This window comes from Prunus dulcis, chromosome 4 (assembly GCF_902201215.1).
Source record: "Prunus dulcis chromosome 4, ALMONDv2, whole genome shotgun sequence".
In the NCBI taxonomy this organism is placed as follows: domain Eukaryota; kingdom Viridiplantae; phylum Streptophyta; class Magnoliopsida; order Rosales; family Rosaceae; genus Prunus; species Prunus dulcis.
Genome location: NC_047653.1, coordinates 6,554,165 through 6,569,914, shown reverse-complemented (window position 1 = coordinate 6,569,914; position 15,750 = coordinate 6,554,165). Strand labels below are relative to the sequence as shown.

The 15,750-nt window shown below is 32.5% G+C and overlaps 1 protein-coding gene across 1 annotated transcript; it reads left to right on the top strand.

Moving 5' to 3' along the window:
• The first annotated feature begins 7,484 nt into the window (after positions 1 to 7,484).
• LOC117626717 (peroxisomal 2,4-dienoyl-CoA reductase-like) lies at positions 7,485 to 10,393 on the top strand. The gene is made up of 5 exons (XM_034358531.1): positions 7,485 to 7,812; positions 8,508 to 8,667; positions 8,829 to 8,998; positions 9,241 to 9,463; positions 9,995 to 10,393. Exons 1-5 carry the CDS (start codon positions 7,627 to 7,629, stop codon positions 10,147 to 10,149), a joined length of 894 nt encoding a protein of 297 aa, XP_034214422.1. The 5' UTR covers positions 7,485 to 7,626; the 3' UTR covers positions 10,150 to 10,393.
• The last annotated feature ends 5,357 nt before the right edge of the window (positions 10,394 to 15,750 follow it).

Here is a 15,750-nt window from a genome sequence, read left to right as displayed (position 1 = left end):
TAATACATTTAGTTAGGCCCTGTTTGATAAACATTTCAGTTTCAGTTTTTATTTTTTATTTTTTATGCTCAAGTATAGAAGGAAAAGAGAGAGGATGAAAGTGAGTGGATATGAAATTGAGAGGGAAAATGAGAGGGAATGAGTAACAAAAGTGAGAACAAAAACTAAAAACTGAAATATATTTGAAATTGTTTTCACTTTTTTTACTCATCTCTCCAATCTTCCTCTTTCATTCCACCGACCCTCCCCTCTCATTTTCCTATATACTCAAGCACAAAAATCAAAAACAAAAAAATAAAAAATAAAATGGTTATTAAATAGGCCCTTAATTTTGGTAAACCACAAACTACTTTAGAAAGTCATGTTTACCATGGTAACACACACATTTATCTCCCTCACGTGTATATTTAAATAATGACCATTATATTATATATAATCCTAAATCTACCAATTAAATTATATATAATCTAAATCTACCAATTAACTAAATAATCAACTAGTTTAAAGGTGTGCCTTTGGCCAGTTGGTAGCTTTGGCTTTTATTATAAGTACAAAACGTATCACTTGACTATCGATCAAATTAATGCAAACTCTTATGTGTTAGTGTTATGGACTTATTCGGATAAAATTATACAAAATTCATTAATCTGTTGGGAAAAATAAGCATTTGAGTATGTCTTGTGATGACTTGCAGGTTTGGCTTCTTGCATGGTAACACTGTTTGCCTACGTACTAAACTCACCAAGACTCGACTTTAAAGTGAAACCCTAAATTTCTCAGAATTCTAAGTGTGTGTGAACCCTAACAGTAGCTCCGAAGGTAGTATTAAGTGCCAACAATGTTTAACTCATGAACAGGTGGTCAACTTTCTTTTTCTTTCTCTCCATGTCTCGTTCTAGCTAAAACAAAAGATTAATTAAGAAAATACAAGTCCTACATGTTTATTTTTTTGTTTGATTTATAAGTTGGTTTTTTTAGATGTTATCACAATAAATTATTTTATTTTATGAGAAGCATATATTTGATACATTTGGTTTTAGAACAAGGGATTTTATTAATTTTACAATTTTAATAAATAAATCGAATTAAAATTATTTGACACGACTGACATGACTCGTGTGTTTCCTCCAAAAAATTCCAAGAAGAAAGGAAACGTGTTACACTAAAGGGTTGACAGATCCAAGCAGCCTCCAACTTTGGAGATAAGCACAAATTCCTACAATCACTTATTCTAGAAGAAATTATTTATATGTAATTAGGATAGATGCCCGCAGATGCATTATATAATTAAGCATGGTGTTTTGTTAACCATTTAAAATCTCTTTGAAGGTTCCACATTAATCCTTGTAGGGGCAAACTTACTTATCCAAACCATGCGATTTGGGAAACTTTCATGTCATTAGGCCTTTTACGTTCAACCAAATTTGGAACTTGATATTTCAGAATGTAACAAATTATACTGGATAAGTCAATTTTGTTTCTGCATCATTTTGGGATTCTTCCATGTGGATACAATATGGTTTAAAACGAAATGCTATTTCACACACTAACAAAGCAAATTTCGTTAAACGCTTCGTTAATAAATCTAAACTTTACGAGAAAAAATTTATGAAATGATAAAATTTTAAAAAAAAAAGTACAAACAAAAAGCAAATCCACTCAAAAGCTGTATGACTTATTTATATGGTGAAATGAGGAATCATGTTATCAAAGGATGCGATGATGGCGCATACGAAAAATTCTTCTTGTTTTACCTTCCTTAATTATGAGTGCAAGAAGAATGTATTCTTTTGATTGATTTTTTATTTTATTTTTAATACGTGGAGGTTGCTATTCACTTGGTCTATTTATTTCAGTTACTTGTATCTGGACTGGAGTGCGGTCCGCGTCAGCTTTTGGCATTTTACACATGCCAAATGTTGTGGAGTTATGGCGTCATACCTAACATAAGCACACATAGCTATCTATCAATCGCTATCATATATTTGGTTTCTCAAATGAAGTAGAAATGGTTAAAATTCCTTAAACAAGATTATCCTAAACATAAGATCACTAAACTTATGTATATCTGTTGTATTAATCCTATATGGTTTGTAATGACGTGTTGGACAAAAGAAGTGATAGAGAGTCAAATTGGAATTATTATTTTATTGTCAGAAGGTAATTGTTGAATCAAGATATTTCAATCAATTCTTCTTTAGTGTGTAAATATTATGTGGAGGAATTTGATGTTTCAATTTCAATATCAATTGAGTCCCATTATGATTGTTGAGACGTAATGCAAGGTTGAATTTTTTTAATAAAAAAAATAGATAATGAATGGAGAGTTTTAAGATCTTTTAATATGTCTTCTCACGTGCGATATTTTTTTGTGCTTAACACGTGTACAATTCATATTGAGTGATATAGAAAGACATGAGACTACTGGGCCTTCCAAATGAATAGCATACTCTAAAACCAATTATGTGTTGATTATGTTTTTATGCTTGAAGTTATATTATTTTGTAAGGTGTTTTCATCATATATTAAATTAGCATGGCCTCACAACTTCATTATGGGTTTTCTCTTCCATTTTCTTTTGATTGATTGAACTATATGATTGTTTACATTTGTCCCCCGAATTTCAATTTCCTCATAATGAAGTTGTTCATAGTATTTATAACACATTGAAAATTTGAGGAAATTCGTATTAAACTTATAAAAAAAGTTAGGCTACTCATCCTTCCCATATATATCCGATTATAAACAACTGGTAGTTGGTCTTTGATCAACCTATATGTATTAGAATAAATAAAACAAAAATGTGCATTTGAATGGAAACAAAATACAACATGCATGTTGACCCACCATCAATCTAATCAAAGGAATATAAAATCTAATCTAATTATCATGTTTTTGGCATATATACACAATACATACTCCAATCATGAATCATGTTTCATCATTGTCCCTACATCTGCGTGTCTTCATCATTACCACAATATTATGATTTGCACATTATATGTATATCACTCCTTTTTATCGAGGGATCTTTTAAATAATTTTATTTGAAAGATACCTTTTAATGATTCAAAATTATCTATTTTTTAAGTCTACATTCATAAATCAACTTTGCAAAAACTTAGACAAATCGAAAACTGTTTCAACATTTAATTGTGTCCTACAAAATCAATGAACACGATACTTCAAGAAAGTACTAAAATTTCAATATTTCAAATGAGTGGTCAAATAATATTGGATTCAAGTAATTTTTTGTATAGATGATTTTTGAATTATTATCTAAAAAATAGATGGTTTGGATTAGTAAAATACGATGTGGAGTAGACCCTACAAGGATGTCCTTTAAATAAACTTATTTGAGAAATCCCTCAATAGAAGCTTTATATATATATATATTATTTCACTATTATTATTTTCTATTAAAATTATTTCATTATTATTAACTATATGTTTATCTTTTTTTTTTTTTTTTTTTGCCAGAACTATATGTTTATCCAACTACCAATATTTTAAAAATTATGCATTGCCCTGGTCCCACAATAAACTAGGGATAAACTCCATCTTTTCTCTTCGCTGTTTTTGTCTGTGTTTGGAAATGAATTATTTTAAAATATAAGCTACTATACATTTCTCCACATCAATATTTCCTAAATTTTTGTGATTTGTTTCATAAAAACTTGTAATACTCTATACGTGTACACCCATCTAGATACACATGATACATATTTACCTATGTTTAACACACACATCCCTCACCAAAAAAAAAAATCAAAAATCAAAAATCAACGCTTCAAACAAACGCTTCAAACAAAAATCAACTTAATAAAATATGAATAACGCTTTCTTCCCGGTCATATACGCATGAAATATACTAATACTTACATATCTTTCATGTGAATCAACATATTTGTACTTTATAGAGCAGCATGAGTTAAAGAAAGTTCGTTGACATGCTTCACATTTCACCATGCATTAATCATGCCATTTCTGGAATTTAAGATCCTTTTTGGTAACTAGAAAAACTCCCACGTTTTTGCTTATGAGACTGATTCTCTTTTCCAAGTGTAATCAATAGTGGTTTATGCTATATTAGTTTTAGGTCACAAGTCAATCAATTTTAATTGTTAGGCCGGTTGGTATGATTGGGTCAGATCACTGAGGATTGACATGTTAGTGACTAAAATATGTTGTGTTAATTAACCATATGATATATACAAGATATTTTTATAACGGGTTATTACACCCACAACAAAGCTACACCACAACTAGGTGTTGAACTCATCATAAATATATATATATATATATATATATATATATATACATCATTCTCATTATCTATATAAATCGAATTTGAGACCTCTTCTAACGAACTAGATACAAATAGCATTAGACCAAATTCTAGTTAAGCAGTTTATGGTGTTACTAATTTTAAGTGTTTCTTCTTTGTATCGTGTTTTTATTGGACATTTTTTGGCCTATGTGGATTTATATTTTTGGTTTCAATATAATTGGTTGTATTATTTGGGCTTAGGTAACTTCACATGACACTCCATCGAGTTTAAAGTCAAACAGTATTAATCTAAACTACAATTATTTGCTTCGACGTTTAGGACTCATTTAGTAAGAAATCAGTGAACATTTTAAAAGTTAAATAACACATATATAAGCTTATTTGAGGGACATTATTTTTCAATGATTCGAACCGTCTAATTTTTTGATATTTCCTCTAAGATCATATTTGCAAAAAATCATTTGAATCCGAAACCATTTGAAAACTCAATTAGATTATTGTTATTATAGTTTTTTCTTGAAGCATCATGTTCATCTATTTTGTTGAATCAATTAGATGCCTTAATAATTTTTAATTTTTCAGATTTTTTGCAAGGATGATTTAGAAAAATACAACTCCAACCATGCTATCTATCCACCTCTTAAAATAAGGAGACATCTAAGAGCTCCTAAATATGAGGAGAGAGAAAGGACTCCTAGAGGCTACCTATAATTTAATGCTGTTTTATTTAATGAGTATTTCAAACCTTTAATTAACGCTAACTATTTTTTATATTATTTTTAAATAGAGATAGATCAATTAAAAAAGAGTTATAACATTTTTGACTCCCTAAACTAGAGAGTATGATTGGAGTTTAAATTTTATAAAGACCTTCTAAAATAACTTTTATATGTTTTTAGCTAAAATTTAACTAAAAAATAGAGAGCATGAACATGATTGTGGATGCTCGCAATGTCAGTTGGATTGGATATGCCAAAAGATTAACAAGTCATAATGGATGAAAAACCATATTTTGCTTTAAATTTATACAAACTAATTTAGGTATTAAATTAACATTGCCATAAATAAACTAATAATATTGCTACATTTATCAAAACATTCAGATAGCAAAGTTGCCTTTGCCTTCGTTTTGTTGTTGTCTAGTAGTATCTTCTGCTGTTTTATGGTCAATTCTTGTGAGTTGGATGATGAGATATAGATGGCACCAATTCAAAACCAAAGACAAGAAAGCCATGGCGATCTGGGTTTTGAGAATTTTTGTGGTCCATCATCAACTCATTTTTCACGGGAGATATGGGGACCATATATTTGCACAAATCCTTCTCATTCAAGCTTGGAAATACATTCATATGTACGATTCTCGAAGAAAAAGAAATACGTACGGCCATACGTAATTAGAAATACAAACACACATCCTATGAAACCTTTGAATGCTCTCTAAAGTTATACACGTATATACGAATTGAAAAGATATTAGTACAATGAAAATATTTTAAGAAGAAGATTAGTACAGTAATAAATGCTTTAAAATATGTTTAACACTATTATTGGTGATTAAAATAATCACGCATGATAACATGATTTATTATATTTAAGCCAGGGTACGATGAATTCATCTGAGGAAGAAAAAAAAAGAAAAGAAAAACCACAATTTTCTTCTCCCGCTGGATTTATTTATGGGAGATTCACTATTATACCCAATATGAGGGCCCAAATTATAAAAATACCCTATATAAAATGGACTTTAGAAACACACCCAAAGCCCATTTACAATATAACAAAAAAGTTTTTAACTTCTTATAAATTACAAAACTGCCATCAATTTCTTAAAACAAACCCAACCCCAAAATCTCATAAAAATACCCAAAGCACTCAATAGGCATCAAAGTAATTTAATAATCAATATTAAATTCAATAAGGCTAGCTATCATTTTTTGGGTTTTTTTTGGGTTTGTTTATAAGAATTCAATTGTGTAGGGTTTATTTATAATATTAGTGCTAGAAATGGGTATATCACTAAATATCTCTTTATTTATCAACGGTTCCGTGGTTGGTTAGCACTCTTTTTGGTCCTCATAAAAAATACAGAAAAAAAGGGAAAAAAAAAAAACCCCATGGTCAATGGGTGGAGGTTGACCAATACACGTTCGAATATGCCATAAGCACATTCGATTTCAGATTTATGTGGTGGGCTGACATCATTTCTCATCTGAGAATTGTGAGCTTGAAGACTAAGATATTTTTAATTAATAGTAGAGGGAAAACCGTGGACAATTAATTTAGACATAATTATGAATCTTAGATCAATGATCCGATAAAAAACACTTTTTTTACAAATATTTCTAATTATTGGATGGCTTTGACTTTATCAAAGTGTTCCATTCATCCCCCATTCTCTAAATAAAGGTTTTTATTTATTTATTAAATTGAACCGTACAAGATTACGGAAAAAGTAGACTCTTATTGTGAGGTACACATTCACATTGATTAAAAAGTTTCAATAAATCATAAAAGAAAAGAAAATGTTAAATTAATTTTAATTAATGTCGTTGTCCACCTCATCTTCTACATAAGGTGGTACGAGAATATAGTATACAAATTTGATAAGAGTAACATTATTTTTAGGGAAAAAACATTTGACGGCTACTGAATTTTGCAATTTAGAATTTGTAATTATTTTAATAATTAGAATAATGAGATTTCATTTCAACCAAAGTTGGAGAAGGATCATTGTCAATACATCGTTAACTATTTGGGAACTAATACAATATTATACTAAGATGGATAAGGATCATTGTCAATACATCGTTAACTATTTGGGAACTAATACAATATTATACTAAGTATGAGTAGGTTTTAGTAAACTAATAAACTAATGTAATCCTGAGGTTAACTTAATCAAACTGTAATTTGACGTAGGCTTGGAATTGACATGCAGAATTTGTTTTGTGTGAAACATTCACAACTCACAACATTGATATATTTTTGTCAATAAACCTTTTTGTTTTTATTTTTATTTTTGTCAATGTAACATAAACACGTGTCTAATTGTGATTTGCCTCATACTATAAAGATGAGTAAGATGTAATGGAAAGCGAAACTATTTCTCCCAAGTATTTATTTCTCAACGTTTATTGGGCTGAAAATAAAAGGTACATTAGTATATGAGTTTATGGGCCGACCTTACTCAGCCTGTTGAAGAGACAAACACGAACGGCTGATTGGTAATTTGGTACTTCTCTTTTGTCGAATGCGATCCTGGCGTTGTCCGTTAAAACTCCAAACTAGGAGAGTTAGAAAGAGAGAGAGAGAGAGAGAGAGAGAGAGAGAGAGCAATGGAGTCTCCATTCAAGGCGGATATACTTAAGGGGAAGGTGGCTCTGTTGACAGGAGGAGCCTCAGGAATCGGGTATGAGATATCGCTTCAGTTGGGCCAGCATGGAGCCTCCATTGCTGTTATGGGTCGTCGCAAACATGTCATTGACTCTGCTGTTGAAGTCTTTCAGTCCCAAGGCATTCATGTACTTCTCTCAAGCTTTAATTCCATCTTGTTGATGTGTTCTGTGTTGTTTACGGGTCTTTTCTAGTCAAATTGTTACCTGGGTGCCTCTCTTTTTTTTTTTTTTTTTTGTGTTTTTCATTCTTTTATGTTCAATGTCATTTCTATGCTTTCTAATTGTCATATGATCATCTGGGTATCTTTCAGTATCTTATTTTTGTGTTTTTTTATTTATAGTTGATTTCATTTTATGGGTTTTCAATTATGCTCGTTTTGTGTTTGGTTCCTGAGAAATTTATGAAAAAAGCATAATTAAGTTCAGCTGCGAGTTATTTTGCCAGTCTGACCAAAAAAATGCATCATTGTGGGAGAACATGCATCATTAAACAAGAAATTTGATGTATAAATGAATGTTTGATGATTATGTCTATCAAATTTCAAGTTAAAAGAACTTGTACGTACCTGTCCAAATTTTCAGGAATCTCTTGTCAGAGAGTTTTCCAAAATGCTGAATTTATTTGTTTTACTTCAAAAGTTCTAACTATTTGCCTTTTTTATATTATCTGCCAGTGCTGAATTTAACATTCTTACATTAGACTGATCTATGCAATTGTTGAAGTATTTGGTTTGATGGTTTAAGTTTAAGCATTGAAGTCCAGTTTAATGTCCATAAGAAAAATAAAAATCATGGAAATTAGATTGTTGTATTTGTTGCAGGCTATTGGACTTGAGGGCGATGTTAGAAAAAGAGATGATGCAGCTAGAGTTCTGGAATCAACTGTGAAGCATTTTGGGAGGCTTGACATCCTTGTGAATGCTGCAGCTGGCAACTTCCTTGTGCCATCTGAGGATCTATCCCCCAACGGATTTCGAACAGGTTTATCTTTACAAGTATCAACCTAAGCATAGCCAGTTTTATCCATATTTCATAGAAGGATCTCCCACATTATTAATCTCTTCATATTGCCTTTAATTTGATAAATTGCTCTTAGACTCTTAAAATGAATTCTAATTCTTTGAAGTAATTGTTTCCTGCAGTTATAGATATAGACGCTGTTGGCACTTTTACAATGTGTCGCGAAGCACTCAAGTATCTCAAGAAAGGAGCGTCAGGAAAAGACTCGTCTGTTGGTGGAACAATCATAAACATAAGTGCAACTTTGCATTATACAGCTACTTGGTATCAAATTCATGTATCTGCAGCAAAGGTTTGTTAAATTCGTAGAAACTTTTGAAACAACTTTGCTCGTACGTGTGCGATTATGCATTATTTTCTTTGTTTTTCCTTTTTTTAAAAACCCAAAAAAAAAAAAAAAAAAAAATTATGGACAACGTATGAAATGCAGCCTAGTCTCTCCTGAACTTGGGAAAGGTAGCAAGTAGCACTTGACTACAAGGACTGATGATACTGACTGAACCGAATTCATCTATATTCTGTCCTTTATACCAGGCTGCTGTTGATAGCCTTACAAGAAGCTTGGCATTGGAGTGGGGCACAGACTATGATATTAGAGTCAATGGTATTGCACCAGGACCTATTGAAGACACTGCTGGCTTCAGTAAACTTTTACCTCAGGAGATTTTGAGCAAACTTAAAGAGCAGACTCTTGTATCTAAAGTAGGTCAGAAATGGGATATTGCTATGGCTGCACTATATCTTGCATCCAATGCAGGTTATCAATCTAATTCACTCCTTGAAGTATGAGTATTCCAAATTGCCCACCATCTTACCTTCTATTTGCAAAATAGTTTTGACAGTCCCTTGACTTGCAAGAAAGTTTCTGTTTTTTTCACTCTTTTTTTTTTTTTTAGTTAAACACCTTATTACCTTAAGTTTTGATAAAAACACTAATGGAATATTTACTAGCAGCCTTTTTCTTCATCTTTTTTTCTTTTTCATGTTATAAATTCAGTGAGGCAACGAGTTCTTTAACCAGTCATTGCAATGTCACCAAGTGACTATATGTGCTAGTAGTTGTAGATGAGTCCATTAATTTTCTCTTATGATATGAATAGTAGAAATGGTTCATGTCTGCTTTGTTATTGTATGCAAATTATGCAATATCTTATGGATTTCTGATCTTTCGCAAATTGCAACTACTACTTGAGAGATAGTACAGTATTGATAACACTTTGCAACTTAAAACTTCCACATTGCTTTAAAGATTTCCATACCTCATTTCTCATCCGTATGGTGCTTTTAGGAAAATACATCAACGGAACAACATTGGTTGTCGATGGGGGAGACTGGCTGAGCAAACCCTCCCATCTTCCAAAAGAGGCGGTGAAGAAACTGTCCCGAGCCATAGAGCGAAGGTCTAAAGATAAACCAGTTGGGATTCCTAAGAGTAAGCTTTAATAATTCCATTTGATGATCATGATCATGACCAACTCAAGTATTTTCTTTCGTTCCACATCAAATTGAATGCATTGCCAGTGTAAATTCCTTCCGGACCACTTTGGGAAAGATCCATAGCTTCAACTTCTAAATGTAAAATTATTGATTACTAGAACCAGTCAAACGGATCAAAGAGATGATATTGGATATGTAATATCCATCTTGACAAATAAATCAATTAGTATTAATTACTTCAATCACTCAATTTGGTTATGATTATGTTTAATTTTGAGTCGGTTAATTGCCTTTGAAATTGATGGATCAATCACAGGAAAGAGCACTTTAATGAACCCTCTTTTCCACACCATCTTTCAAGGAGATGGATGTATATTTAGGAGGGAAGGTTGGTATAGTTTTCTATTAGCAATATGTTTCTTTGCTTCCGGCACAAGTAAGTTAATTTTGTATGGGCCACTAAAGGGGATTTTTTGCCAGGCCACTAAACGAGCTGATATAGACTCACGCTAAGCTTGACTTATGTATTGCATTTTTTTTTTTGTTGTTGTTGTTGTAATTTTTTTAACAACTTCATTTCGATATTTTTTACAATGATTTATATACAAGATTTATTATTATTTGTTGGGAAAAGAGGCCACAAAATTTATTTCAAGTACATTTAAATAGAAAATAACTAGATTATTGTTCGGATTTTAAAAATTGAAATTTGAGAAACAAAATTATTATTTTAGTTAAAAAATTTAATTTTTAATATATATTATTAGAGAAATAAAATGAACTAAGATATAAATATAATAATATTATGTATTTTTTCTTTCTCTAAAACAAATATAATTTAATAAATGGGCTTTAAATGATCCCATTGGGCCAAATTACATAATCCCGGCCTACACAAAGATATGACTCGGATCGGCCTAGTTTGTTTGACACTTGTACCTTCATTTGCCCCTAAGCCCATGGGTCGAAGTGGGTAGCCCGATGTCCGCTGGGCCAAAGCTCTACCCCACCTGTTCTTTAGGCCTGCTTTGCTTGGCCCGCTCTTGAATTTGGTACGACTTGGGCCTAGGATTTGAAACCCTCAGCACGGTTTGACTCACCTAGCTAGCTTTCTGGTGCTCTACTGTGGCATGGACTATGCCAAGAGGATGTTTGAGGCGTGGGTCGCAAGGATAAAGGTGAGGGTCATAGTAAGAGGCGCCGTTTTGCTCTTGCTCGGGTCCCTTAACCGTTGGCTAGGGTTGTGGTGATTGGTTCTAGGTCTAGCTAGGCCTAGTGTACGTAGTAGTTTAGCGTTAGGGATGAGACACATTAAAATTAATTTACATACTGAGTCGGACAAAAGTAATTATATAGCTCGCAGCGAGCTTGTTAGTTAATTTTTTTTTTCACTAAGACATAAATTGCAAATATAATTCCTGGTATATAACCCAACAGCGTCAGCAACAAGGTGATCCAAAATTGCACCTGCAATTTCACAAATAACCCACAAACATGCGCAAAAATTAAAGCACCATTAAATATTAATCATGATTAGTAATAATTAAATAGCATTAATATTAAATGTTAAACATATAACACACCAATTTTTTGTATTGAATAAATGACTATGTGACTGGTACCTTGCAGCCATAGCGAAGCAAAACACCCAACCCGGTCGTGGAAGAATTATAGCCAACAAGATTTCTATGCGCTTTACCTCTGCTTTCTCCCTTTGCCTTGTTGGGTTTCAAGTTTGGAATGCTGAATGAACTGAGCAACTCTCTATATTTAGATAAACTTAGGTAGGCAAATATTGCCCATCATTTTCCCACTATTTACCAAAATGCCTCTCTACCATTTGATTTCGGATTAATGAGTGAAGAGAAAGAGAGAGAGACAGTGCTAATACAGCTTCGTCACACCATGTACAAAATATATAATTGAGCTAAAGTTAATTATGCACTAAGTATAAATATTCATCTTCTATATCGTTAATACCTATTCACATGTTTTTTTTCTTGAGAAAAATAATTAAAAACGGTGAAATTCATGTGCATATTTTTTGTGAGGATGGATCCTAGCAGGTGTAGAAGTACTTGATTGCATCTAGTTCTGTATTATGGTAAATTAAAAATGCAGCTAGAAGGAGCACATGGAATTGCAGTTGTATCAAAGTGGTCCATCCATGGTCAATAATCTCAATGCCCTAATTAGTGCGCAGAAGAAGATCACATTCATGCATGCTACAGATACATGGGGTATATAGGTAATTTCAGTCGAGAACTACAAAACTTTGGTGTCTTATTGCATGCAGCGACTGTTAACCACCCCTGCCCTTTTGCCCTTTCGTCTGCAAACCCAGCCTTATGGATTTTGCCATTTATAGACACTTTTTAAGGCAGTGAGCCAACTAGGCTTTCCCCAAATGTCAAACAAATCGAAGACTTGGGTTGATGTATATATGTACGACGACTTGGGTTGGCTTATGGGTTGGCGTTAGATAAGTGTATTATTAAGTGTTAATCATCTATGTAAACATGGCTTAGTCATTAAGCATGATCGTGGAATTTCTGCTAATTAGTTAAAGTGTCATTAGTCTGCAATTGACGATCTTTATGAGTCACAACTTTTTTAGGCACGTCCAAATGACTCATAAACTTTGATTTACATCATCAACTTCTACTATTTGTACACCAATTATATGCCTGGCCAAATTTTGATAAGGAAAAAAACAAGAGGGGTAAATTAAGCAAATCAATACATATGCATTGCCTGGTTTTGATGAGACTAATTATATGTAGATTATGTTAATTAGGGCAACAAAGTACTAAAGATTTCATGTAAATTCAATTGTGTGTGTGAGGCTTTTTCTCTTAGTGAATTACTGAATTATTGCATCTTGTATGGTAGCAAATTAACCCTAGTTAATTATTTACCCCAAGAACAACCAAATTGGATAAAGAACAAAGGTTGAAAAATTGTTGTTGATTGGTCCCCACCCTCCTCCTAAAATTTTTTCAACACTGCAATGAGAATATAATGATTTATCTTCAGTTATGGGGCCCCAAACCTTCATTTCATCGGACCACTACCAATACTCAACACTCCAACCATTTCAAAACCCTAGCATATTACATACATTCTCATGAAATGTGACCGTTGGATGAGTGCTATGAAAAGAGAAGGGGAAAAAAAAAGATTGTTTGCCTGCCTAAAATGGAAGTCAGTTTTACGTCTCCTTCATTGATATATTGCTTCAGTCTTACACAGAATCACATGGACTTGGTAGACTCAAATTCAACAATCAATGTTAATTAACTATCTTTTACGCGCTTGCATTGCATGAGATATTTAGTGCTTTGAATTTTGACTCAAAAGTTCATATACTTTTCAAAATGAAATGTGTGTTAGATTATTGAAATTATTTAAATGTTGCGAAATATAGATAAATACATCGTGTATAAATGTAGACGTTCATTATCCGTACATTAATACTTTATTAGCTAATATATTTCATCCATACATTGATACGATTATTCTTGATTTAGGCTTCTCAGTTCCTATTCAGGATTTTGTGGGTTTCTTTGTGTATTGGTGTTCGGGCCATGGTTTGGTTGGCTCCCTTTTAAGTTCTTAACCAAAAAGAAAGTTCCATTTCTCTACTTAATTATTCTAAATACATTTTTTTCCTAATTTACACTGTTCACAATTTCATTTTGTTTGAAAACTGATATATTGTATTTTTTGTGTTGGTCATTAGTCATTGTATTCAAGATAATAATGATTCAAATTTGTTTTAACCCAACATTTTGAACGATTCAACTTTCACAAGTGACTGATCCACTAAATTTTCATTCACCTCCAAATTTTGTCAAACAAAGGACTTATTTATTGACATGCCAAAATTGGTTGAGTCCCCCTCCCCAACCCAGCAACCCTCCCATATATCTTCAAATTCCAAAACTCATTTGTGAGCACCCCACTCCTCAGTTGGGGTGGCTGGACTATCACCTAAAGGCTAGAAAACCATTTGCTAGAGTATGAAACCATCTTAAAGCTCAAAACTTCAAATTTCAATAACTAATATAATTCAATTCAAGTATATAGTCATCACCTAATTAGAGTACTAAATATGTATAATATAATATAAATAGATGTACACACAAACGGTCCAGTTTAGTTTAAGTCGGTTTACAAAAATTCAAAACCAAACCAAATCAAAACATATACGGTCTGGTTCGATTTTTAAACCATTTGACTTTTTCTTGATCAAAGCCAAACTAAACTGATAATTACCATTTGGATCGACCAATTTCGGCCGAATTGATCCCACCCCTAGTCATCTTCCAGGACTTGGGTTACGTTTCGATCGCCGTACAAGTGCAAATATTTTGCCTCCAACACAAAATACAGGAGCCACACAATTACTACAAGTCAAGAAAACGTAAGGGGTAATGAAAATCAAGACACAAAATCTAACCATAATGCCACTAAATTATAGTAATTTTGACTCTGAATAATTATAGACGGTAAATTGGGGCATGTATGTAAGTATAAAGACTTCGAATTAACTTCATTTAAAATTGTATGTAAATTCATTTGATTTGATTTTTAAAGTTACCTATGGAAGATAAGATAATAGTGTCGTTGCCACAGACCACCGAGTAAGAGCCATGCTGAATAGTCTTCACAATCATGGTAAACAACTGCCCCAAGCCTTCGAGTGGCAAAAGGATCTTCACCACAACGGGCCAAAATTGTGAATGAAAGAAGACATCCAAGACACTCATCACCACCTTAATCCAAGGTAAGGATGACCGATCAGCAAACTTATTGACTGCGTATATGAGAACAGACTCTAACAATATTATCAGAATCCAGTAGCACACAATTATTGTCGACGATAACGACATTATGTTTTTTCAAGTTGAAAAGAAGGTTGAACAATTTTAATAATCAAGGAAAGGAGAGGATGAAGAAATCAATGTCTTTCAATTATAAGATATATATATATATATATATATATATATGCACGTGTGTATATATGTATATATGACAAGCAAGCGTGCATCGGCTTAATTAAGCATACACGCTTGATTTAATTAAGCATTGCCAAAATTTACTAACCCTTTTCATCTTCTTCTATTAGGGGTTGGAAAAATAATCACACGAGAAACTAAACCGGAAAATCTACCATTATTGATAGGAAGATACCCAAAATCTAGCATTTTAGATAATATAACTAAATTAGTTTGCTACAAGCCTTCCTCTTTTCCTAAACTAAACTAAAGACACCAATCTTGATCGTCGTCCTTGTTTGTTTGCATTTGTTTGAAAAAAAATGATATTAGTGTTAACACGGTTTCTGTTTCGTGTGGTATCGTTAGAGGTGGTTCAAATAGTGAAGGCCATGTCATCTTTTTTGAGGAAGGAAGAGAAGAAGAAGGGCTTCTACGCCTTGTTCCAACACCGAATAGGGTTGATTCTGATGTTTCAGATGTTAGTTCTTCATTGCTGTAAAACGTATGTTATGGTTAGGTTCATGGGTTCCTTGAGGGTTACGTATGTCATGCTTGGCTGAAAGCTGCCTCCATGAATACGTATAATAAGAATTTTGGACCATTA